The 26,124-nt window shown below is 39.6% G+C and overlaps 2 protein-coding genes and 1 long non-coding RNA gene across 3 annotated transcripts; 1 reads left to right on the forward strand and 2 right to left on the reverse strand.

Annotated features, from left to right (window-relative positions):
- Positions 1 to 4,230: 4,230 nt before the first annotated feature.
- LOC140931510 (tRNA wybutosine-synthesizing protein 4-like) lies at positions 4,231 to 14,082 on the reverse strand. The gene is made up of 10 exons (XM_073381319.1): positions 14,046 to 14,082; positions 13,550 to 13,637; positions 11,177 to 11,295; positions 11,030 to 11,080; positions 10,234 to 10,548; positions 9,206 to 9,303; positions 8,309 to 8,443; positions 6,538 to 6,590; positions 5,312 to 5,444; positions 4,231 to 4,403 (listed from the first exon to the last, which is right to left on the reverse strand). Exons 1-10 carry the CDS (start codon positions 14,080 to 14,082, stop codon positions 4,347 to 4,349), a joined length of 1,086 nt encoding a protein of 361 aa, XP_073237420.1. The 3' UTR covers positions 4,231 to 4,346.
- Positions 14,083 to 14,590: 508 nt separating this feature from the next.
- Positions 14,591 to 18,536, reverse strand: LOC140930324 (uncharacterized). Its single transcript, XR_012164844.1, has 3 exons — positions 18,415 to 18,536; positions 16,695 to 16,893; positions 14,591 to 15,820 (listed from the first exon to the last, which is right to left on the reverse strand). It is a non-coding gene; the product is annotated as an uncharacterized lncRNA (long non-coding RNA).
- An 83-nt stretch (positions 18,537 to 18,619) lies between these two features.
- On the forward strand, positions 18,620 to 25,733 carry LOC140929317 (C2 domain-containing protein 5-like). Its single transcript, XM_073379120.1, has 7 exons — positions 18,620 to 18,972; positions 21,928 to 22,014; positions 22,945 to 22,985; positions 23,155 to 23,200; positions 23,887 to 23,971; positions 24,624 to 24,719; positions 25,088 to 25,733. Exons 1-7 carry the CDS (start codon positions 18,883 to 18,885, stop codon positions 25,237 to 25,239), a joined length of 597 nt encoding a protein of 198 aa, XP_073235221.1. The 5' UTR covers positions 18,620 to 18,882; the 3' UTR covers positions 25,240 to 25,733.
- Positions 25,734 to 26,124: the final 391 nt, after the last annotated feature.

Genomic DNA, 26,124 nt, shown 5'->3' on the forward strand with positions numbered 1-26,124 from the left:
AGATATAAAAGTTTTCGTTGAATTTTTAAGTAGATCCAAAACTTGATGGCACCGCGTTTCCAATTTACAGTACAGATTCAGACATTGAGGATAGTAACATGGTGGTTTCAATCAAGTGGATAAAACAGTAGAACATGAAATCCCGTAACTGACCAATCAGAGTGTGTACTAACTGAAAGACAAAACTAAAATATTCCTGCCCTTCAGCTCGTCATGAATCGTCTGGTTATTCTGCTGCTTGTGGTTGTTGCTATGACAATGGTTGCCCTACCAAGTGAAGGTATGATTTCATTCGCTGAACAGCAATTATTTGACATGCGTTTTTAGAACAGGAATTGACCGAAGTTTGAGGGTATGTACTTCGCAAAAAGTAAAATGATGGCGAGATTAAGCAATAAAAGTGCCATTCTGATTAGACAGCACTTGGCTAGCCTACGGATGGGAGAGTGCCGTTAGTATTAGCCTGCGTGTAGGCTCACTTGTGTTCTTTTCCTCTCGCGCTAAAACTTTCCTCGAAATCGTACATATGAGCCTGCTCGCATTCTAAGTCTGTATTTCCTGGTTCAAGTCGCCATCTTTGATTTTGGAAGCAGGAAGTACTGGGGACAGAGTGGGAAAGTGCAATCGAGAGGTAGGGCATCCTTGAACCATTTCATGCCCCTTTTGTCTCCTTCACAATGTTATTTACCCGAGCCATTCTAGAGCTGGGGTGCCGCCAGAAAAAACCTAAGAACAGAGTGACGCTATTTTATGTCAATTTATGCGTCTCAAAGGTGGAAGCAAAACACGAGGGTCGCCTCAGCAGGCTAGGGAAATCTAAGTGTGTAAGCTAATAGCTATACTATCGTTAAATAGGAACAAAGTCGCTTTATATCCTGTAGTGGTTTGCTGATGTTTGAGAAAAATTAATCGCACTTCTAACAGGCAGTTTGCTACCAGGACATATTAAAAACCTAAAAAAGGAAAACCTACCCCTTTGACAATGTCTGGAACCGTGTCAGTTTTATTTATTCATTCCTTTCTTCAACTTTTAGTAGATCCCTTCCTCTGACAATCCGTCATTCTTCTTGAAGCGCTCTTTTTTGTTTGACTTTAAGTTTTCTTTTTTTTAGGAACTCCAGCAGTTGCTAGCCGAAAGAAGAGGGATAACTGCTTCGATATATGCCCACTTTGGTGGTGTAAGTTCGGTTGCTCCTGTATTTGTTACCCCACGGATTTAAAGGGCGGTTGGAAGTGCAATTGGAAGTGCAAGGTTTGATCCAGTGCAAGTCTCCTAACGAAATTAAGCTGCTTAAATGCAATAAACACGTAGACCTTGTATTAATCTAGAACAAGTTAAAGTTAATGGCATGCAAGTTTTGGGGAGTCATCGCAAGCAAGAGGAGTTTCGTGGAAAGTTTCAGCAGTTATCCTTTAATCCTAAAGCATAAGTAGCGTTTTACTCAACAAATCATGTACCTCTAAAATAACAAACTCGATAGTTATACGAGTTGAAATAATTTCAGAATAAGAAAATGTAACAAACACTGAGCTTGTTTTAATTTAAAGTAAACACATATTTTTTTTTACTTAGCAGAGTGGTCCATTTTAAATGATAAGTTGTTCGTCGGAATGGGTGTGTGTCTCACAGGCTTCTGCAGTCACTTGGTCCCAATTTTGGAAAGATTACAGGGGTCAATTGTTAAAACCTTCAGCACTTACCATTTACAGAGGAAAATCAGAAATTTCGGTTCAAAAATCAAATGGCTCGCCCACTCCGTTTTGAAAGCTTCAGAAAATATGGGCTGTGATTTGCGGCGATGCAATTTTTTACGCTTTTCAGTCTGTTCAGCTGATTTTGATATACGTTGTAGCGGCTTGTTCTCCCATCTCCTCAAATTTTGTAGTTTTACTTTTATGCACAAGATTTCCACGCGGGTGGTTTGTGTAAATGGTAGGCACCCCCGGTTCTACCCCCTACTTCAGTTATGAGGCTTTTGCGGGTTTGAAGTATCATACCCCTTTTTACGCACATGATTTCCGCCCGGGTGGTTTGTGTAAATGGTGAAGCACCCCCGGCTCTACCCCCTACTTCAGTTATGAGGCTTTTGCGGGTTTGAAGCATTATACCCCTTTTTACGCACATGATTTCCACCTGGGTGGTTTGTGTAAATGGTGAAGCACCCCCGGCTCTACCCCCTACTTCAGTTATGAGGCTTTTGCGGGTTTGAAGCATTATACCCCTTTTTACGCACATGATTTCCACCCGGGTGGTTTGTGTAAATGGCAGGTACCCCCAGTTCTACCCCCTACTTCAGTTATGAGGCTTTTGCGGGTTTGAAGTATTGTACCCCTTTTTACGCACATTATTTCCACCCGGATGATTTGTGTAAATGGTGAGCACCCCCGGCTCAACCCCGTACCTCAGATATAAGGCTTTTGCGGGTTTGAAGTATTATACCCCTTTTTATGCACATGATTTCCACCCGGGTGGTTTGTGTAAATGATAAGCACCTCCGGTTCTACCCCGCACTTCAGTTATGAGGCTTTTACGGGTTTGAAGTATTGTACCCCTTTTTACGCACACGATTTCCACCTTGGTAGTTTGGGTAAATGGTGAAGCACCCCCTGTTCTACCCCGTATTTCAGTTATGAGGCTTTTGCGGGTTTGAAGTAGGCCTTTTCAGATTCTGCTCCGAAAAAGCTAAAAAGTTGCTAAGAAATATGCCAAAACGTTGCTCAAAAGTTGCTCAGAATTGAAAAAGTTGCTCAAAACTTTTGTAAAGTTGCTCGAATATGTTGAGATGTTGTCGAGATGTTGTCCAGGAAATTCTTTAATCCTGGCCCAAACAGACGTTTTGGAGTTGGGATTCTTATGCCCTCGACTAGCTTTATATCGACCACTGTTCACGATTACTTTCCGCTTTCGGGAAATCGAAGCCTTTTCAGGCTCCACGAGTGAAGCTCCCCTGCTAACTTCAGTTTCAGTGGGGTTTTCGATTTCTTCGTCTTCGGAAGACAACATGGCGTACCCCAACCTCGTTCCCAGGGCTTTTCCCTTCTCGTAGGAGGCGCCCCCCACGAGAAGGGAAAAGCCCTGAGAACAAGGTTCCAATTCTTGTAATTAATTACCACGTCCACATGATACCCATTCAAGGGGTAAAAATATGAGTTTTACTAGAAAGATGTTTACAATTTTAACCAAGAGAATTTTAACTTGTTTATCTAAAAAAAGGGGGTTATTCAGCATTTTGGTTCAAAATAACCCAAGAGTTACCAAAAAAGTGCTAGTTTTCCGAAAAGTTGCTAGAAGTTGCTCTCCAACAAAAAAGTTGCTCAAAATCCTAAAAGTTGCTAAAAAGTCGCCGAGCAGAATCTGGAAAGTCCTAGTTTGAAGTATTATACCCCTTTTTATGCAGACGATTTCCACCCGGGTGGTTTGTGTAAATGGTGAGCACCCCCGGTTCTACCCCGTACCTCAGTTATGAGGCTTTTGCGAGTTTGAAGTATTATACCCCTTTTTATGCAGAAGATTTCCACCCGGATGGTTTGTGTAAATGGTGAGCACCCCCGGTTCTACCCCGTACTTCAGTTATGAGGCTTTTGCGAGTTTGAAGTATTATACCCCTTTTTATGCAGAAGATTTCCACCCGGATGGTTTGTGTAAATGGTAAGCACCCCCTGTTCTACCCCATACTTCAGTTATGAGGCTTTTGCAGGTTTGAAGTATTATACCCCTTTTTACGCACACGATTTCCACCCGGGTGGTTTGTGTTAATGATAAGCACCCCCTGTTCTACCCCGTACTTCAGTTATGAGGCTTTTGGCAGTTTGAAGCATTATACCCCTTTTTATGCAGAAGTTTTCCACCCGGATGGTTTGTGTAAATGATAAGCAACCCCTGTTCTACCCCGTACTTCAGTTATGAGGTTTTTGCGGTTTGAAGTATTTTACCTCTTTTTATGAAGTGCACGTTCATCAAAATAATTATACTGCGTTTTAGAAATCGTTTCGCATATGGATACCACCTTCCAGTTCCAGAATCGTAAAGTCAAGGTTTCGTTAGTTTTGTTTCGTGGGTATTTTAAGGGATTATTCAAAGGAAATGTTCTCGTAATTGGCACAGATACACCAATCACTTAACGATAATAGAACCCTAGAGGAGGAAAAGACTCCCGACTGTAATCAACTCGCACTTGGTGCTTTTAGAGCCACTGCTGGAAATAACCTTGGGACTGGTTGTCTTTTTATTGATTGAATTGTCAAGGAAGCGGAAGACCTATTAAAACAGGAAATTCATTTAAATGAGTTCCAAATGAAAAACAGTTTCCTCCTCCACCGAGTACCACAATACCTTGTGAATCTTCTCAGAAGACACTTTGGTGATTGTGAAGCATCAGGGGATTTCGAGGCGCTGTACAGGTCTTGACAAAAACAAAAAGAAACAATAATAAACAAACAATATTACTTCGGTAATTTTCAAATGACACTTGGCTGGGACACAGTTTAGTAGCTAAGCTGCGTTTTCCTGGGATCCAGGAATTAACCGAAATATAGTGCAGGATTCGGGAAAACGCAAAATTTGTCGACGGAATATGGGATTTGACCGCTCCTCGGGAAGTCAAACTCTTGGCACGGGATGCGGTTATGGGAAAGAAAATGGTTTGCTTTTGTGTTGGTGTGTGGGGTGTTGTTGAGTGTCTTTTCAATCTTTTGTATTACGTCATTTCCGCAACACCAAGAAACTACCGGTCGTTTCGATACAAAGTCGTTTCGGTACAAACTCAAGAAGTGAAGATGCACAAAAATTTTGTTCACTTTAAACATAGTTTGCGAGTGAAAGAGAAAAACATTTTGGGTGAATATCTTCGTTCTTTAGGCGTAGCACGTGGAACTATTTATACCTCGAATGAATAAACTTGTATCGAAACAACTTTGTATCGAAACGACCGGTAACCCCAAGAAACTACCGGTATCCTGGATAGAGATGACAGCAGTTCGGGATGTGGGTTTGTAGTAAAAAAGGAGAGGGAACGCGGGATCAGGACCCCCTACCCCGCTTCCAGACCCTTTTTCCTGTGTTATTGTATGTGCCGGCTCGGGGACCACAGGTAGGTGATGTAACCTGCTTTGGTGGGGTAACCCACCTGTCCATATAATCTCTCATTTTAACTTGATCACGTTTACATGATAGGTGGGGTGACCCGCCGCATGTTACCTCACCTAACTGGGGTCCCCCACCTCCATGTAAACAGGCCTTAAGTCTCGTTGTGAGATCGTGCCCAATTTTAGCTAGAACGGTAGAATACTGTGATAAAAGAAAAGCACTTACCGGAAGGGAAAATGATTTCCAAGTGAGAGACTTGAGATTAAGAAGAACCACCCCAGGGGTGTGAGTAGAGTTTGGGGAGACTCCACCCACGAGTACAAGATGGTCATTAACAACATGAGCTGTGTGAGAATATCTGAAAAAAAAAAATACAATAGAAAAAAGTGCATAATAATCGGTGTGAAAAAGTGATAACACAAAAAGAAGTAAACACCCGCCAATGAATACGTTCTTGTATTTTGGGTTCTTATTAGTACTTATGAAGGAGATAATAGGTTCTTGATTACCAAAAAAAAAGATTTGTGTTTGGTCCTTAAAAATACGGTATTTATTCAAAACTGTGTTATTATAACCCTAACAAGCCTGATTACCAAATTTATATATAGTTTGGTACCGTATGTTTCTTTTTATCTTTAAATTTAGAATCTCAAAATTTCACCCCTTGGTTAAATCAGGTTAAATTGTTTATTACCATTTAACCGTAACCTAATATAAGAACCTGCTTCATTTTCCTTGGCTATACAAGTTCTTGTATTTGTGGGTATTAAAATGGCAAATTTCTGCCAGGAGGTTCGTAATACACTAGGTTCTTATTCGCGGGTGTTTACCGTTTTCATAACGCCGCCAAAAGGCCGATCGGGCAATCTAACTACTGCAGATAATTCACCATAGAGCTACGTACAGATTCATCGCAAACTATGCTAGATTCGCTCTGACGAAATGATAAAAACAAATTTATGCATGCTAGCTACTAGTAATAACCGAAGGTTACAGAGTGTGGGTGTGGGCGACAACGATCGAAGGTCAAAACGCTTTTGCCCGAACGCTGTGCTTTGCGTAAGTTTCACGTGATAGGTGGTCAAACCACGCGTAATCAGATTATGAGTGACAGAAGGTCCAAACGCACGTGATCAGATTCCTTTTTGTGCATTCCACTGATTCATTCTTAGTGGAAGGCAATAAAAAGCTGGCTACATACGTGCGACGCATGCGTAATAGCAACCTGGCCCCAGTTGTTCAAAAGATGGATAGCGCTATCCATTAGATAACGCAATTGCTTTCCCTGACCCTTAACCACTGGATAGTGATTTATCCAATGGATAGCGCTATCCAACGTTTGAACAACCGGGGTCTGGATATTAGGATTGCGGGCTCCTCTTGTCACCCGCAACAAGATTCATAATAATCACGAATCGAGAACTGTGATAAATGTTTTAGTGGGACGATACCTTGGTAACAGGGGAGGCTGAACGTGAAGTGTCCGTAGAGTCATAGGGTCTACCTGAAAGCAAAGCATATATCATTTTGTTAGTGATCAGGCGTGAGGATGAGATGGCTGGATGCCCAGGACAAGTTGGTAAACAATCCAACAAAAAACCTCCTAGAAACCAGTTCAAATTTGATCTTCAAAAGTTTTACTTTTCTCAGTATGAATTTAGAAATATAGTCGAAACTCCACTAAAGGCCACCTCTCTAGAACGGCCACTGTAACGAACATTCAATCAAAAAGGAAATTGATTACTTAATTAAGCTTAGTTTTGTTTAGATTTAAAAAAAAGATACGGTTCTGTTTTGTTTTATTTATCGAGTTTTTACGCCCCTATTTTCATGTACTATTGTTCGCAGTTTGAATCAATTACGTAGCTAGCCATTCCTGTTTTTAACCGGTTTACAACTGTACAGGTGAATTGTACCCTTATTAGAGAACGCCCCTTAAGTTTTTGCGGCGTCGGAGTTAGGAGATCTACGGAGTTACATTGGAGTTTTCAAGCAGTTTTACCTTATTCGGAGTTACGTAACGTTGGAGTTTCTTTAGTCCTTTAACACAGGATCAGACGTAAGTTTTAGCCCAGGCCTGGTTTTAACCTATTGTATTTAGTTTTCGTTTTCCTTTCAATTTTGCTTCTTTTGTAATTACTCTTAGCCCCTTTTTTTGATCTTGTACATTGTAATTACCCCGTTTGGTTATCACCGCATGTGTACAAAAATTCAGACGAGTTGGTGATCAAATTAAATGCTGTTGAGTCAACTTGCGCTGTTGATTTCTGTGGTCGACACTTCTCGATCTCCAGTGCACAACACCCCGTGTCCGCTGCACTGGGTACGCGACAGCCACTTTTGCGGACAATCTATACATTGACTCTTGTTAAAACTTCTCTACAACGGTAACGGCACTAAAGCGCGTTCGCAACAGCCAATAGGGAGCGTTAGCATCGACGACGGCGATGGCAGTGAAAACGTCACTTTTAAGATGAATTCGCCTTTTTCAAACTTTGTCGTGCTCATTCCAATTCGCTGAAAATGTCAAATGTCGGCGAATTTCCCGGCGAAGAGTCAACTTACCAGATTAAAAGAAATGAAAAAAGGGGGAAGGGGGGACCCCACCTCCCCATAAAGGCCATCTTTCTATAATGGCCACTTCCTTCTGTCCCCAAGGGCGCCGTTGTGGAGAGGTTCAACTGTAAATATTGTGCTCAGCTGTTAAAAGTATTTCAAAAAGTCATTAATAATTCATATAGAAAAAACAAAGGAAGTTAAGACACAATCCACCAGGACAATGAGTAATTTTGATTTTTAGCGGACAAAAAGCTTGTAGCAGGATAACTTCAGGCATATTGCGTTCTTTCTTACATTTTTCAAGGGCTAAAGCTGAAATAAATCATCTGTAATAACACTAGCCTGCGTAGCAAGCGTTTCCGTTTGGTTTCGGAGCAAAGAAGTACCGAGGAAGGGGACTTTCGGTATTGACCGCGCGAGAAATGAAACGAGAGTCAAAAAAAGAAAGAGGGCGGAGGGGGAGTTTTTAAACTTGATATAACACTTCCGCTCCTTTTCTTAACAGTACATAGCTCTCCATCTGTTATAATGCATTAGTTTTTTCCTATCTTGTAGTTCTCCTTATCTGCAAATTTGCAATTGTGTTTGCTGTATTACATATTTGTATAAACAGGTGTAAAGTCTGTATTAAAATGAACAACGCCCGAAAACAGGACATTATACCTGAGTGTCTATGATCTGAAGTGTGGCAAGGGCGTGAAGACTAGCGTCCAGGCCTCCCAATAGTATTACATTGTTGTTCCACGCGCATGCGGAGTGGGAATGACGCGGTGAAGCGGTGTCTCCACTGAGAAGCAACTATAAAAACAGCAATAATTAATGATAGAACCAAGCAGCGGTAACTACAGATTAACTACACATACCTCGGAGTATATGTAAAACGGATCGTATCGAAAAGTGCAAGTGCATTGTGCTTAAATTTTGACAGTTTGCGTTTTACAATAAACAAAAAATTGTAGTAGAGTTGAATAAATGAGCATGCTTTTAGGTCGGTGCCATTCCACCAAATTCTATTCGATTTTCACGAAATTCCAGGCTTGTATTTGTTGTCCTGGTATTAAACTAAGAAATGCTGCTTCCTGAAAGGAGTGACTCATTATGGTTGTTTACTATTTACATGGGCAAACCGGACGGTTCACAGTTTAAGCAAATGGTACGCAATATTCAAACAGGTAAATTTCATTCCGGAATAGTGTTTTTCATTTGAAACATCAGTTCCTTTAACCCAAAAAACGGCCGCGATAGCCTTGAACTGTTATAAAAGATGACTTTGAAGAAATGGAACACGAATTTCCGTTTGGAACGTTCCGTCCGGAAAAAACAAGACTACCTTCTCAGATGTCCTGTTGCTCCGGGAAATTTTCTGGTGGAACGACTCAAAAAGTCGTGTTCCATTCACTTTCCAACCAGATTTTCCGGAAACTTTTTTGTACGTGGTAAATAACAAACGACTAGCGCGTTTTTCCATACCCTTTTTTTTTGCACAGGAACCTTTCTTGGGAGTTTAAGCTTGGTGTGTCTAACACCGAACGAAGAAAACAACTTCTTAGAAGTGGTTACCTTTCTCCACATTCGCGTTTTAAGATTGAGTAAATAACAGTCTCCAAGAGCGAGGCAAGAAGGAGTGCGACCGCCAAACACGAGCACATTTTCGCTACCTGTGAGAACCAAAACAGCAGTCATGATAGAGCGGTTTTCACTTGACTGTCGAAAGGGATTGGTTTTGGTTTTGGTTTTGGTTTTACTACGCCCTTTGGTTGGCTAGTGTATTTACTTTGGTTTTGGTTTTACGACAGTCAAGTGAAAACCGCTCTAAGTGTGAATCAGAAACATACTACATCTTATCACAACACGAACATTAATCGCTTTATTCTTTATACACTTCCCAGGGTTTTGAAAGACTTTTTCTACTTGGTCAGCATTTTCTATTTGGCAAGCGTTTCCTTAGTTAAAAAACTTCTCTGTTTAAGCAAACCGTAATATTCTAAGGAGAAATTAGACTCTTATCACATTGAATGGATGGAAGGGTTAATTTTCGAGGATGACTCGGAGAGTTTTTTTATTCAAATTCATGGCCTGCATGCAGACGAGTGCTTTGATATCCTCCCGATCTGAAAAAGGATGAAATGACCATTTCTTGTAGGACTGTATGACTGAGAGAAGCCACTTTTTAGTTGTTCGAGATGGCAAAGGGCCAAGGTGCGATGTAAGCTAACAAACAGAGAGAAGGAACTGATCCCAGGCTCACACAGTCACTTGCTGGCCTGCTGGTAATATGCTCGCCCAGCCAACAATAGAGAGATTAAGCATCGCGTTTACGGCAAACGGCAAACGTGAATTTGTAGCACGTGACCAAGTTCCCCCTTTACTTGTCGTTTACTGTTCATTATAACCGTACGAAAATCGGTAGATTCACGCTAATTCTATCCATAAGAATCGTTTTAAGCTGCTTTTATCTGCTGATTTCTCATTTTGAAAATTTCTCATTTGCCTCTGCCGTAAACGCGATGATTAATCTTTCTATTTCCAAAGCACTACTAACGGTCTACAGAAAATGAATGCGACAAGACTAGAAAAATTTAGCATACCATCAGGAAGGAAGACATGGGTAGCACTATGACGCCATCTTGGTTCTGGAATATCTCCACCGCAGTTTAAAACAGTCTGTTTGTAACACTGATTTATGATGCGAGAGCTTTGAAAATCCTTATCGCCTTCAAATTTACTCTCCGCACGGCCGCTTTGTGAAGCGCCGCACGAAGAATTTGAATATATTGATTCAGTATTTTTTGTCAGTGACAGAAGAAGAGTTTGTGCACAAGGCTTTGCTGGCGACGTTCTACCGCCGTATATCAAAATGTCACTGCTGCTTAATGCTGTTGCTGTGTGAAAGATCCGACCACCTGAAATTAAGGGGTAAATGTTGGTTACAACATAGTCCACAGTCATCAATGTCATCCCCACTATCATCATCATCATCATCATCATCATCATCATAATCAGGTTCAGTTGGGACAGTTTAATTAAGTTAAAGAAATTTTATGAGTTAAACGTCTTGTGAATATGAGCGGTAAGTATCGCAAAAAGTAGCAATTTTTGTTTCTTTACGCAAGCAAGGTAATAACTTTACTCAGCATATGAGCCTTGGTTCATTCTTCAAGCACAAAAAAAAAGCTTTTTTGTGTTTATTTGAGCTAAACTCGCACTGGTTCACACGACACTGACGACGAACAGGACGACGAATCGATCAAATATTTGACTTCCAAGTTTTTTCTTCTTTTCTTTTTACCATCTGGAAGATTTACGCATCCTTGATTTTTGAGCTATTCTGTAGCTTAACGCACGCTAAAAACAAGGAACTATTACATTTATCGCTTCTCTTACCAAGTAAGTCATTTTCCGAGGCAGCTGTCACTTCTGTACAATGCCACACTCCTACGAGGCAAGATTGTAAGATAATCAGCGAATTTTATTAAGGCATATCCATCACTAGGCGTTTCTTTTTCTGCCAATTTGTAAAGCAAATATTACCTTGCACAGTATGTAGTAAATGGACACCATTAAGCCGCATGTGTTTCCCATTTTCAAGACCAAATCCGCCAGTTAGTACAATGCTACCATCAGATTTGGGAGTGGCTGTGTGACCAAACCTGGTTACCAAAAGGAGAGGCTACTCTATAAGTAAATTAAGGTTAGGTTCACAGTATACTTTTGCGCATGCACGGAAATCATACCGGATAGGCCTCCTGTTCACACACAAGAAGGGTGATTTCGGCGCGATTTCTGTAACGTTGCAAAGCTGCGCCGCGCCGATCTCTAAAGTGGAATGTTTCATATCGGATAGATTCTGTGTCACATTTTGGTGTAGTGTGAACAGGTAAGAAAGAGGACTGGAAACCATAAACATCTCTGAAGGCAAAACCAAAACGACAAACCAGTGAGGGTCAGCCGGATCTTTAGAAGACCTGGATCGGTAAAATCTTCAATACCAAATTTTAAAATTAAAACAGTGTATAGATTGCCTAAATCGCTTTAGTCACAGTTTGAGCTTGTCGATAAAAAATGGCTTAAAATGTCCAAAACACACCCTCCAAGGTCCAAACAGTTCTGAGCGAACATGTCAAAGGAAGAGCGCGCTGCCCACTTCTGAAACAGACCGTATGTTTGCATCGGCAGTTTGTGTGTATTCCCTCGCTTAGCATCAGCTGCGTACTCCCGCGCTTGCAACCGTCACAGTTTTTGCCGCGCATGGCACCAGTTGCATAATTTCCTGCACTTGTACTGCAGCCACCACAGGCTTTGCCGTGCATGGCAGCAGTTGCATAATTTACCACGCTTGTATTGCAACGCTAAATTGCAGCCACCGCAGGTTTTCCCGCGCATGACAGCAGTTGCATAATTTCCCGCACTTGTATTGCAACCTTAAATTGCAACCGCCACAGGTTTTTGCGCGCATGGCAGCAGTTCCATGGCATAAATTCCCGCGCCAGTATTGCAGCCACCAGAGGCTTTGCCGCGCATGGCAGCAGTTACGTAATTTTCCGCACTTGTATTGCAGCCACCACTGGCTTTACCGCGCATGACAGCAGCTCTATAAGTTATCACGCTTGTATTATAGCCGCCACGGTTTTTTCCGCGCATGACAGCAGTTGCATAGTTTCCCACGCTTGCATATTGCAGCTGCCGCGGGTTTTTCCCGCTTATGACAGCAGTTGCATAATTCGCCGCACTTGTTTTGCAACCTTAACTTGTCACTGCCAAAGGTTTTTCCGCGCATGGCAGCAGTTCCATAGCATAAATTCCCGCGCCTGTATTGCAGCCACCAGAGGTTTTGCCGCGCATGGCAGTAGTTGCACAATTTCTCTCCCTTGTATTACAGCCACAGCAGGTTTTCCCGCTTATTGCAGCAGTTACATAATTTATTGTAACGCAGCCACCAAAGGTTTTCCCGCGCAGGGAAGTGGTTGCATAAGTTCCCGCGCATATACTTTGTATTGCAGCCGCCGAAGGTTTTCCCACTTATGACAGCAGTTGCATAATTTCCCGCATTTGTATTGCAACCTTAAATTGCAACTGCCACAGGTTTTCCCGCGCATGGCAGCAGCTGCGTGACTTCCTGCGCTTCTATTGCAGCCGCCGCCGCAGGTTTTCCCACTTATGACAGCAGTTGCATAATTTCCCGCACTTGTATTGCAACCTTAAATTACAACCACCACAGGTTTTCCCGCCCATGGCAGCGGCTGCATGACTTCCTGCGCTTGTATTGCAGCTGCCGCAGGTTTTTCCACTTATGACAGCAGTTGCATAATTTCCCGCACTTGTAGTGCAACCTTAAATTGCAGCTGCCACGGATTTTCCCGCGCATGGCAGCAGCTGCATGACTTCCAGCGCTTGTATTATAGCCGCCGCAGTTTTCCTACTTATGACAGCAGTTGCATAATTTCCCGCACTTGTATTGCAACCTCAAATTGCAACTACCACAGGTTTTCCCGCGCATGGCAGCAGCTGCATGACTTCCCGCGCTTGTATTGCAGCTGCCCTAGGTTTTCCCGCGCATGGCATCAAATGCAAAATTTTCCCCGTTTGCATTGCAGCCGCCGCCACAAATCTTTTCACACTTCGCTTCCGCTTAGCCATTGGCTACCATTTACGACATTTGAATCAGTTGTACTTTCCCCATTCTAGGTACTAGCTGTAACTTTACTTGCGCTTAAATGATTTAAATTCGATGCATGCCTTCCCTTTAAGTTTCACTGTTACCACTAAAGTTTGCTGTTGCTACGTTACAATACATTTATTAAATAGCCGGCACTCTAGCTTGGAAAATGTTTTCGTGCTCCCATGAAATTTGTTATGTAAAATTACATGCATAAAACAAATATGGAAGAGTAAATGAACTATTACCTTTTAAGACCGTCACAAGATGGAGAAACATCAACAGGGCGAAAGTTCCATTGTTCCTCCTCAATAATACTTGACTGTCCTGGCAATTCTTTTGTAGAAAAACAACAACAACAACAACAACAACAAAGAATTACAATTTATACCAAAATTGATTGGCTAACCGTTAACCATTATTAACACTTTACTTTTACAAGTTAGCGTTAGACAGGCTAACAAATAAAAAAAGCTAATCGTAGCAAGCCAGACTGTACACAATACAATTTTGTTACATAAATATACACATTTTATACAGTATTAAAATACACATGTTTATATATGTTGTGGTTCAATTTTATCCTTGGTTTAAGTTTTGTGTTCTTTTGTTTCAAACTCATTATCATATCTTACCATAACCAAAAACAAAAGAAAATAAAATTTAAACCAAGGACTATAAAACTGAACCACAACATATACAACCACCGCACATACTAAAACTGCAATAGATTAAAACTTATACCTCGAAAATTTGCATGGGGATGATCAAATGCGTTCATATGTACAAATTACACTTCATGTCTTTTATTTTTTCACATTTGGAAAGAAGGAAGACTACAAAGAACACTTAAAGGAAAAGAACGATACGTAAAGGGGAAAGCTACAAAAAGAAGCAGGAAGGATGCATTTTGTCATTGCAAGCAAAGAGAATTCTCAGCTGATGTCACAATGGCCGTTTTTATGCTAGAGATGTTTAACGACTCAGTACGACTTTGACGTCTAGTATAAAAACGGTAAATAAGACAGACGCATTGAACGTCTGACGGCTTGAAAGTCATCCGTTCAGTACGTCGTTCAGACGCTACCAGCAGACGACTTTAACGTCTCAGACGTTAAGCGTCATAAACTGGGACGCATTTATGCCCAACTCGTCCAGAAACAACATGGAAGAGTCAGCGTTTTGTTATTTTTCAAAAAACCTGGTTTTTTTCTTTCCATGTTGTCATCTACTTTTATGCGTCCCGTTTTTCCGCCAAACGACTTTAAATGCGTCTAGAACACTGAAATAAGCTATAGCTGTGGCTGATAAAAACACATTTGTACTAACTGGTTTTTGATTAAGCTTAAAAAATTAATGTCACAATAAATCAAATTCAGTTTGTTACATTATTTTGGAACAGACACTAGAGGGGGACTTATATCTGGGGAGCTTATAATCAGATGTGTATTTTGTTTACAGTCTTATAAGCGTAATTTGTGGCATGCTATTGAACATCTCACTGCCACTCCTAAGATAACTAGCCTCCAATCTTATTAAATGGCAAACTCAATGATAACCTCAATTCGTCTTATACTGTACACATCATCAAAATTTCATAAAAACATAAGAGAAAATAACCTGCAAGAGCATCCGGTTTTTTCGGCTCTAGTTTCACCCACCAAGAAAAACTCAATGAAACTAGAGCCAAAAAACTGGGTGCTTTCCCAGGCTATTTTCTATAGGCTATATAGAGTAAACAGTGTAGTCTGAGTCATAATATGGTTTCTGTAAATTTATTATTCATATTTACTTTTTATTACAAAACATGTGAATATCAAGAGAAACTTTATGGCAACTCTATAATAAAGACCCAGAAATAAAAATAATTTTTTTAACAGTCATTTTGCCCAAGATTAAATGAAAGGCTTTGAACCAATGAAAAAATGATTGTTAGCTTAATAAATTATTCATTTGTTTATATGGAAATGAGCCAACTAACCTAGAATATCTTTCCTCTTAAAAGCCTGGTTGGTCAGCTATGTTTCAAAATGTTGTAGTATTCTCAACCCGGGACAGGTATAAAAGAATTAGACTGAAACATGAAAAAGTTGGAGCTATTTACCATGGTGTGTTCTGCCTTGGAGAACTCATTTGTCTATGTGTCTTTTGTTCAGGGCCATTTTGTGCATCAGCAAGTGCACCTTTATAGCTCTTGTATAGTTGTAAAAATGCAAGTGATCCTGTCATCACAAATATTATTGTGCTATATTTGCATTGGCCTGCCATGGGACTATTGAAAAGGAAAACTATCACCGGCAGGACTTAACACTCTTAGTGGAGAGCAACTGTATGGATATTGATATAAAACATATGCCACTAAGATGGTACTTTCTGTACCATGTAAAATGAGGTAACAAGAAGATCCATCCATACATTCTAAAATCTATAATCCAACTGAGTCTGGTGTGCATTATCACTCTGATATCTAGCATCCACTAATGAAGGGCATCACTGATTTCATACACTTGCAGGCTTCTCTAAAAATATAAATGAGATAAACACCTCAATCACAAAATATATAAAAATTATTTGAAAATAAAACATTTTCAAAGAATGCTAGCTAGAAAAGCCATGAAAGCCATTCTTTTTTCACCTTTAAGAATCCAAAGAACTGACATCTTATCAAAGAGACCCATAGCAAGATTTCAAGATTTGCATGAAGACCTTCTATAATTTTTTTTAATAAGGATAGATTTTAATTCTAATCACTTTGTTATTTTTTTGGTATTGGCTACCCTGCCTTATGGTAAAGCAAATGAAATTGAATGATTGAAGAGCTGGCGGGGGTAACGCATGGGAATGTGAGGTGTTTTCATAATTCTTAAGCTTAATTTAGTCTATCTTCTCATCACTCCATACTAGTTTAAGTGGAATCAAAACTGTATAATAATATATTGGGAATGTATGAAGTATCTAACAGTGTTCAGATTAAGCCATTGTCCTTAAAAATCGGAATCATTAACAAAAAAAAAACCTTCTTTCAGAGTCTCCGCATTTCCTGAGTGATGCCACGTTTCGCAGCATTCTGTAAGACTTATCACAAAACCGCCAAAGTTGACCGATTTCCCGGCCTTCAAAATGTTCAAATTCCTGGGTCACTTTGGGTCACTTTAGTAAAAATAAGAAGATAAACCTCTGAATTACTTAAATGTCGGACTTAATTAAAAAATACCCCCCTAGAAAAGAAACTACAAACATGTTTTCGGAACCATTCCTAGGCAGTGAACGATGACAGATCAGGATATCACAATTCAAATACTTAAAAATATACGTTTCAGAAAAAATACTCTAGTAAAGCTTTCTTCTATGAAAAGATAAAAAGACAAAGAATGTATGAATGGTCTTACTTACCTCTAGTTAGGATTCTAACCCGGTAAAAATGTCACACAAAAACACCGTAAAAGCGCGACGTGCGAAGGAAAACTCCGCCATCTTGCAAGAAACACAATCGCAGTGCACTGTGGGAAGACGTTCACTCCTCCTCTGCACTGGCCCTGTTGTGGTAAGTACATCATCATACAAGTCCAAGCCTTTGTACAGTCATATGATGCTAACAAAAAATTGATCACATGTGCTATGTTAATTACCTGCAACTTTCAAAAGGATGTAATTAAAAGAATAACATTCCATCCACAGTGATACATTTTCAAGACTGCTTCAATTTTGTCAAAAATAAAGCGGACTATTTGTTTCCAGACTATTTACCAGTCACCTTGCCACCAGGAAGTCTCGATACCATTTGAATTCACCACCAAAGTCCAAATTACTAACAATCTATCGACATTAAACCACAAGCCAAAGAGACTGAAATTTTTTCTGCTTTGTTTAGTGGTATAACTCACACAGCTTGTGTATGGTCGAGATTGTTTGATTGCTGAGCTGAAGCCTTTTATGAAACAAACAAATGCAACAGTGAAGCAACTGAGCATTAACAGCAGAGTCAGTTTTCAAAGAAATATACATATAGTTGAATTATAGAAAGCTACGGTTTCTCGTTAGACACCCCATATCACACTATCACATCACTGACAACATGATGACATCGAAATTTGCAAGCTAACAAACTTGCAATTTCATTGACATTGTAGTGACTCAGTTTGAACAGCTAATACACCTTGACTACTATACTCTAGTTTATCTTTCTCTTGGTGTTTGGTGGCAAGTTCATTAGCGGTGAAATTCCTTGGTGACGAGGCACGTGACTGGATACCCTCCAGACTACTAGAGAATGAAATAATGATCCCTGACTTCTGAACTGCACACTTCCTCTCACAGCTTTGCTGGACACTTTATATGACAAACTGTCTAGTTCACAAATCTCAAGCCAGCTCCTACTCTCACAATACTTAGGCAACAGCCAGAACTATAGCACTGGTGTAAAGCTGTATGTATAAGATGGTTGCCAGAAATGATGAGGCCATGATAAAATGGCAGTAATATAATAGCTTCAAAATTTTACAGGGCTCTACTTAGACCATGTTTGTTTCAATCTACATTTGAGCTGAATTCATGCCACATAATCTGTTTCACAAGTGTATACGCTTTCACCTGTCCACACTTATAATCTGCACTATTCCCAACATAAACAGGAATCGTGCAGTTGCAGCTTCGAAAACTGTTTTCCTAAAATTCTGCGTCCTTAAGAAACCGATCGATTTTTTTCGTTGTTTCGATGTTTACCTTAGGAAGGCAACATCAAAAAGTACACGTATGCCTTTTCAGAAAAAAAGACGCACCACACTCAGCTGTAAGCGAAACATACAAAGATTAGTTCAAGTCTGTGCTTCTCAGCTATAAAAACTATTTCGACAAAGTCGGCAAAAAGACCAGAAATTTGTTCTTCAATACAATTATTTCTGAATTATAAGACGCTGCAACTGAATACACATCATGGTGTTCCTCGTGTGTTCTTGCAACAATATTTACACTACAAAATATAAACATGCCTATGAGATTATGTCGCAAAGGTAAGCTAAAAGTGACACTTGATCAGAGTCACAGCGTGCTCTATCGATTTTGGTTTGTGCACGTTTTAGAACTCTCCGTGCACGAAATCTTCCCTAAATCTTACCTGACCAGCAACTTCTGGCTCAAATTCATCTACTGTGGCGTACAAATCGATATCAACGCCTCCTTCGCCAGCCATAATGTTAAATTTCTCGCGGAGAAGAAACTACAACGCTGAACGAAAACAAGATGGCGGCTATAACAGTGATGCGACACGTGCTTCGGTTACAAGGACTTCTGGGAAGTTTGCAACGCCTGGTGTATTTTGAGGGTGAAAGAAGTCCAACATGATCAAGTTGAGAAAATGTCATAAATGTTGGGTTGAAATGCAATTTTGTGCTCGTTTAGAACTTTGAAATTGCAAGATTTGGTAAACTAGAAGCAACAATGATATTAACCGAAGCTCTGGTTACTTTGCAAGAAAGATGACGCCCAAGAAACACCTGCATAATGGGTTGTCTGCGAAGTGAAAACTGTTAATCAATTCATCATTTGACATTAATTTGGAGTACAGTGCAGTGTTCTCAAAAAAATGCCAGCAAAGATTAAAGTACGGATTGTGGCTGCTCGAGATCTCCCTGTCATGGATCGCTCAAGTGACTTGGCGGATGCTTTTGCAGAGGTCAGAAATTTATTAACATTGAGGTTTATGTTGTTTTGTTACTATTAATTTTTTATGCTGCCATTGACCATGACGGGGTCCAACCAGAAAGCTCTTGCTACTTTGGTCACCGTTCACATATCAATTTTATTTCTTTACGGCCTAATGTCTCTTAATATTTTACTATTTTCATTACTTTGCAATATAAAATGTGTGTAATGTACCAGTCAATTCGAAACTCCCCAGGCATTTGAATTTTTGAAAATTTTTTGTTCAAATTCCTCCCTCACCGGGCCGAAAAGCTGTTCAAATGCCCCCACCCGCAAGAAAAATTACCAGATTACTGTTTTAACTTTCCAGTAGCTTCTATTATGCTTCTGAAGCTGTGCATGTAAACATGGTTTATTTGACATATTCATATACTATAAATATAAATCGTTCTTAACCCTGTTTGCGCCAGCTTTTTAGAGGGGGGTGGCCTACAAATGCCAGAGCAAATTATTTTCTCTCACTTAACGCTACTCTGAAAACACACATGAAATAAATGTTGAATTCTACCTTTATGTTTGCATCCTAGCCATCCACAACAGACAAACTCTTGAAAAGCGAAGGTTAACCTTGTTCCATAATCCAAAATAAACGATGGGAAGCAAAATATTTAATACCCATTTAGATTTAATTGCCGCGCTCACGATCCATGGAAGTGTCGAAGTTACTCGAAAACGCGGCATGATAAACAGTGGATTTTGTCCTTTATCGACATGCCAAAGGAAATTTATCAATTATCGAGAGATGTTAATGTCCTGATGATTTCATTTCCAAGATTTTTTTGTCTTGTTTTGTCCTGAGGGCGCGTAACATTGCGAGAAAAGAACCGCATAACAAAATGGCCGCCATATTTTGGTCTTCTTTGCAAATGGAGACGCTCAAACCCGGGCGATACTCGGCTTTACGACTATAAACACGAAGGCTTGGCGAAGATAACAAACAGTTGAATAGTACAGCAGTTTCTATTGGCTCAATCTGTTAGCTATGCCTTAGCAACCAATCAAATTGCTCATTACATATTTGGGCCGATTTTATCGGCCCTGGCACTTATAGGAGTGTACTCAAAGGCCGATCACATCGGCCCGCGGCACTAATAGGGTTAAACACCTCCAAATATGGAACACAGCTTGTGTAGGCCTTTAGTTTTAAACCAATCCACCACAAATACGCAATATTTTCCTTTGATTCATCAAAGTTTGTCTCCCCCATCTCCGCCATGATTTATCAACCCATGTGCAATCAGGGTGACTCATAACATGAAATCGAGGCTAACAATCAAATTCCCCACCCCCTATGAGTGGTGATCAAATGCCCTCCCTCCCGGACAGGAAAAGGCATCAAATGCCCAGGATATGCCCGGGGTGGGGATGCTGTTCAAAGCTTCGATTTGACAGGTACATAAATGCCCTTTATAGTGTAAATAAAGAATTGAGCTGTTGGAAACATAACAAGAGCTTATGAAATGACTTCAGCATGTCTGGCACTCCAAGTGTATGCATTATTGGACAGGATCTAGATGTGCATCATAAAGGAATGAATTTTTGCTGCCTTATGTCATGGTTTGTTGTGATAACCGATTTTCAGGATACAATCTTGTATTTATAAGCTTTTATTACTGTCATGTTAATTGTAACTATAACAAAATTCTCGAATCTAATTGGTCATCAACTGCCCTGATTAAGGCATTAATTGGACAGTTGCACACGTCATGCACTTGCAATTGGACAGTTGTACGCGTCATGCTTGAGTAATTGGACAGTACGCGTCATCAAGCGCGTGCTAGTTGCACTTTAATGGGTTTTCTTTTACAGCATCTAGTTTAGAAGTTGAATATATTAACCTGTCAAATAGTTTATACTACAGTTATATTCTTCTCTAACTTTGTTATAGGTACGATTAATTGGTAATAGGACTTTGCGTCGTACAATTCAGAGAGTAATTGTGCTGTTAATTTCAAATCAGCCTCACGCTGCACACTCAGCCGATTTTGAAATTACTCGCCTGATTACTCCCTGAATTGTACTCCACTCAGTCCTATTACCATTATATATTATGTGATTCTTAAAGCCTGTATAAATTATTTGATGTTAGTTTTTGCTCCTTGCAACTCTGCTATTCATGTGATATATATTTAAAGATGATTTCCAGTCTGTACTACACACTCAAGAGTTTTTTTACATTTTTTGTTTTGTTTCATGCTAGACATCACAAAATATAACATTTTTAATACAACTACCTACATGAAGTAAATTCAAAGTTTCATGTTCATTCTCCCTTGTTATGGATGGAAACTTTTTTGCTTCGTTCTTTCTTTATCACTTGTTGAAAATCAATTACAACTTATCAACTGTAAAATCATTGGAGCTGTTGGGAAAAGAATTTGAAATGCGTTAAAGATAAGGTTTGTGGTTCGTAACAAATAACATTGATTTGCATTCCATCGCGTGAGACACAAACATTGGGGCGCTGAGACTGTGCAGTACAGACTGAAAATCATCTTTAAAGGGGCAGTGTCACGAGGATTTTGCTGTTTTAGGTCAATTCTGCGCTAAAATCATTACTTTGAGGCTTTAATCATAAAAAAAAGGCTTCTGTAAAGCTACGACGAAGATATCAAATGAATTTTATCAGAGAGGGCTAACCATAATAAATTTATTGAGGATTTTTTGAAGACGTAGCATCAAAACTGGAAAAAATCGGCGAATTTTTTCAAGTTTCAATCCAGTTCCATCCTTACCATCCGTAGCGACAGGGGACAGGAAACAGTTTCAGTACCTTCAAATAGTCTTTAATAACAAAACTAGACCATTATTTTTGGAATTCAACTGATGCGAAGACACCTAGCTTTTTATAAAGTTGCCAAATAGCGTGACACTGCCCCTTTAATTTCCTGCTAGTTTTTTTTAATCTGCTCAATGGTTTTGTCAGGTTCGACTTGGTAATATATTGTACAAGACAGATGTGTGCAAGAAATCTCTTAATCCTTTTTGGAACTCTGAATGGTTCAGATTTGAGGTACAAATGAATTAATATATAACCTTCTCAAACTCATTAATTACTCATGAAGTTTAAACAAAGGAGACCATAACTATATAAATTTAGTAGAATTCCTGTTGTTTTGTATTTAAATACAAATGCTGTAATCTGATTGTCTGAGTCACTGCACACTATCAGCCATTAGTGTGCAATTGGCTTGGCGTGGTTGACAAAATATCAACGTTTCCTCATTCTCCAGAGTTTTGAAAGAACATTTAGAAACAAATGGATTATCAAATTCCCAAAGAGATTAAAAGGAGGGGATGTACGGTTTTGAGAATAGGCCATTTCCGAGTTCTCAACTTGTGCCTCTATTTCAAAATGAGTCTAAGTGTGAAACCATTCATATGAAAATGAGTTCTGCATGCAGTTTCATTTTCATGCAAATCAAAGTCACTTTCATTAGAAAGGTTTCGCACTTAGACTTGTTTTGAAACAGAGCCACAAGGGAACTTGGAAATGGCCTATTCAAAAAGCTTGAATTTTTTTAAGCAAACTGATAAGTGCGTGCACATATGCACATCTGCAATTGTCAAATTGACATTTCTCTAAAGTTAATTCTCTAAAACGTGAAATTTAATACAGTCCGAAGACAAGAAATAACTGAAATCATTATTTGAAGGAAATTTAATTTTTGAGAATTCTACTAATGATATTAACGATTAGATTCTGAGCTCAAGATTTCTATGAGGTGTAGTTGATGAGGCCAAAGGTTTTTATTAACTATCACCTGAAAGAAATCGAAAGCATATAATCTATTGTAATTTTTTTTAGTAGAATTTTTTTATCTGACCTTCAGCCTTATCAACTACTTGTAACTCATAGAAATCTTGAGCTTATAATCTAATTGCATATCATAATTATGCATCATAATTATCATAATTGCATGTGGCTTTATTTCTTTACCAGGCTGATGATGAGGAGCTTCAAGATGAACCACTACAGATCAGGTAAAGTTCCGCAAACTGTCACAAATCCTACATCATTCAATGATGAATAGAGTTTTATAATCAATCATTACATTTTTAAAATTTGATTCACCTTTGGCTAAAAATTATGAATTAGAAATTCATATTTCAGGTTATTCTGAGATTTTTTCTTTTGTGTGATCAATAATAGAATCATGGACCATGACACTGTCACAGCCCATGATGCGATTGGAAAGGTAAGATGTTGGAAAAACAAACATTGCAGTTTTGTGGCATTTCATGAATAATTTGCTTTGATCCAATCAGCATGCAGAAATGAAGTTATCAATACATAGGATATGACAGCCTGTGTATGACAACAGTCATAGAGTTACAAAGATACGACTGATCATCACAATAATTATTGTGCACACAACCTAATTAACCAGTTGTGAAATATAGCCTGAAAAAAAATGGAACAGGATTCAAACTCATGACCTCTGTTGATAGCTCAGTTGATAAGAAGAATACTGCACTGGCACCATGGGTTCGAATCTGGACAATAATCATTATGATAATTTAACATTTCATGAAGACATTTTATTATATACTATAGGTCTGCAATATGTGCAAAGAGCTTCTTAATAATGCTGTCTAGGTGATTTTGTAATAATTATTTAATAATAATTTTCATGTGGCTTGTGTTTGTAACTGATCTAAAACATGCTCTGATAAGCTAATTCTAAGGAATTATTCTCCTCTAATGCCCATGGACAGAATACAAGCCTGCCAAAAGCAAAGCAAAAAGCCAACAATTGAAAATAAACAATAAACAATTTATTAACTTTGAACATTTGATATTTACAGGAAAATCTCAAACTTCAGCCTTTCCTTTCTGCAAGTTCTTGGTTTGAGATGTTAATAACTAGTTATTATTTCCTAGGTAAATATTAGTTTAGGTCCTCTACTGACTCAAGATCCTCCTGGAAGTATTGATGGATGGTTTCCAATATATGACACAATGCATGGTATGTTGAAAACTTAATTATTAACAACTGTGCAGTCTTGCGGGTATGGGTGTTGATAACCTGTTATTGAAATTTCATATGAAGGGTCATCATTACTTGTAAGATACATGCCCAGCTGTGCCTGACATCAGCATCTTACGAATAATGACGACCCTTTGTATAAAATTTCAGTAAGAGGTTATCAACACCGTCCATGACTCTCACGTAAAGAGTTTGGAATAAAACAAGTTTCAAGACTGTGTAAAATTGGCTTACCCAACTCATTATATGTGTTCATGTCAGGCTTTTAGCCAGGAAGTGGTATCCAAAAATAAAAATGTGCTATAATGGGACCTGATCAAATGAGCAGTTTTTAAGACAAACATGAAAAATAAAGCAATTTTCTTTAATTAATAAGTGGCTGTCCACCAGATGCCTTGACACCCATCTGGATAAAACCATGGTTCCTGTTAAAAGTGTATTTTAGGCCATAGTGGTTTCACATAGTAGGTTAGTTTGACAATGTTTGTCTGTTTCTCTTCACTTGTGGGGGATGTTTATTATGTTGTGCACACCACCCAAGCTTTTATTAAACAGTTTTGCAAGTTTTCATCATTTGTTTTGCAACTGAAATATTATGTATAGTCAACCAATTTTTTCATTCTTATTGCAGGTATTCGTGGTGAAGTCAAGGTCACTGTTAAAGTGGACTTTTTTGTTGATTCAAACAAGTTTAGGCAGAGTTCATGTGGTGTGCAGTTCTTCTACAGTGAGTCAGAATAATCTGCAGTAGCTGGAAATAATCCTATTTAATATGTTTTTAGACACAGTTTGATGGCAATATAATAAATTCTGAAAGATTCTAATCTGCTTACTGTATTGTATGTTTAATCATTTTCAACTTCTTGGTAACAACTGAAATATGATTGTGATACAGTGGAACCCGCCTTATGGCCAACCCATATGTCCACAGGTCTCATTATTAGGACCACTTCATTGTTGCCCAAACCAAAGTTTGGACAGTCATTTTCTTATTTAAAGGACCCCTTTTATACAGCCACCTTGTTAATACAGCCAGAATTTTGTGGCCCGCTGGTAACTGGATTATCAAGGTAACACTGTATCTTTCTATTTCAGCTTGTTCTGTCCCATTTGGTCATAAAGCCGTTGTTATTCATGGCTTTGTAGAGGAGCTGGTTGTAAATGATGATCCAGAATACCAGTGGATTGACAAGATTAGAACACCAAGGTCTTCAAACGAAGCACGCCAGAGGTTCTTGACAACTTAACCATATTTTGTTTCTCCTCCAACATGACCGTAATGTCACTGTTAATTTGAAGCCTGGGATCATGTGGATTACTTTCCATATTAAATTATTAATAATTAATGGATAGAGAAAGGCATCGTGAAATAAGTAAGAATGTCAAAAGTTTGGGCACAGCCATCTAGCAGTGAAGGTGTTGTTAGTAGTATGGTCTGTTCCAGAATCTACCTTCCCCCACCCCCACCAAAGATGGCCGCCAATAAAACTTCGAGAAAAAATAACGTCACACTGCCCCTTAACCCTGTTAAACCCCTTGAGGAGGTAAACCCTAGCCCCACGGTCGCCCCAAATGCAATGGATGCCCGTGCACACGTCTGCTGACCAATAACCCTAAGCGCACCGCATAACCCTAAGCTGGTGCCGAAGAATAAGCTTAACTAAGCCCAACTAAGCCTTACCCCGCAGCGCACGTTGGTTGGCTTGACCTTAGGCTGCGCCCGCGGACTGCCCTTAAATCCCAACCCTAAAAACGGTGGTGGGCGGGCCGCTGCCGCCGCCGCCTTCTCTTTCCAAGATTCATGGTGAGACGCGCGTGTGTGACCTTTGCGTCAAGACATTTGCTAGCCAGGAAACGCTGAAGAGGCATCAACAGACCTTTCATCGTCAGCCCAACTATAAGCCACACGTAACCCTAGCTCCTCCCCCTTTTTTTTCTCGGCGCGCACGCACTTGGCTGACCTTCACTGCGCTTGCGTTGGCTTGACCTTGGCTGCGCGTGCGCTCACTGCCCTTAAAAAAATCCAACCCTAAAAACTGGGCAGTTAAAACAACCCTAAACCTGGGCGGTGCCTCTTAAAGCCCAAACTCCTGTGGGCTGCGCGTGCCTGGGCTTGACCTTTGCCCGCCTGC

Source organism: Porites lutea, chromosome 3, assembly GCF_958299795.1.
Source record: "Porites lutea chromosome 3, jaPorLute2.1, whole genome shotgun sequence".
Lineage (NCBI taxonomy): Eukaryota > Metazoa > Cnidaria > Anthozoa > Scleractinia > Poritidae > Porites > Porites lutea.

What these genes read in the sequence shown, in the direction of transcription:
- LOC140929317 (XM_073379120.1), top strand. Translation starts at nt 18,883, where the DNA reads ATGCCAGCAAAGATTAAAGTACGGATTGTGGCTGCTCGAGATCTCCCT. An exon ending in TGGCGGATGCTTTTGCAGAG is followed by an intron (nt 18,973 to 21,927) that starts GTCAGAAATTTA and finishes TGGTTTTGTCAG; the next exon opens with GTTCGACTTGGTAATATATT. An exon ending in CCCATGATGCGATTGGAAAG is followed by an intron (nt 23,201 to 23,886) that starts GTAAGATGTTGG and finishes ATTATTTCCTAG; the next exon opens with GTAAATATTAGTTTAGGTCC.
- LOC140931510 (XM_073381319.1), bottom strand. Translation starts at nt 14,082, where the DNA reads ATGAACGCATTTGATCATCCCCATGCAAATTTTCGAG. An exon ending in TCCCCATGCAAATTTTCGAG is followed by an intron (nt 13,638 to 14,045) that starts GTATAAGTTTTA and finishes TTTCTACAAAAG; the next exon opens with AATTGCCAGGACAGTCAAGT. An exon ending in GGAAATCATTTTCCCTTCCG is followed by an intron (nt 4,404 to 5,311) that starts GTAAGTGCTTTT and finishes GTTTTTGTCAAG; the next exon opens with ACCTGTACAGCGCCTCGAAA.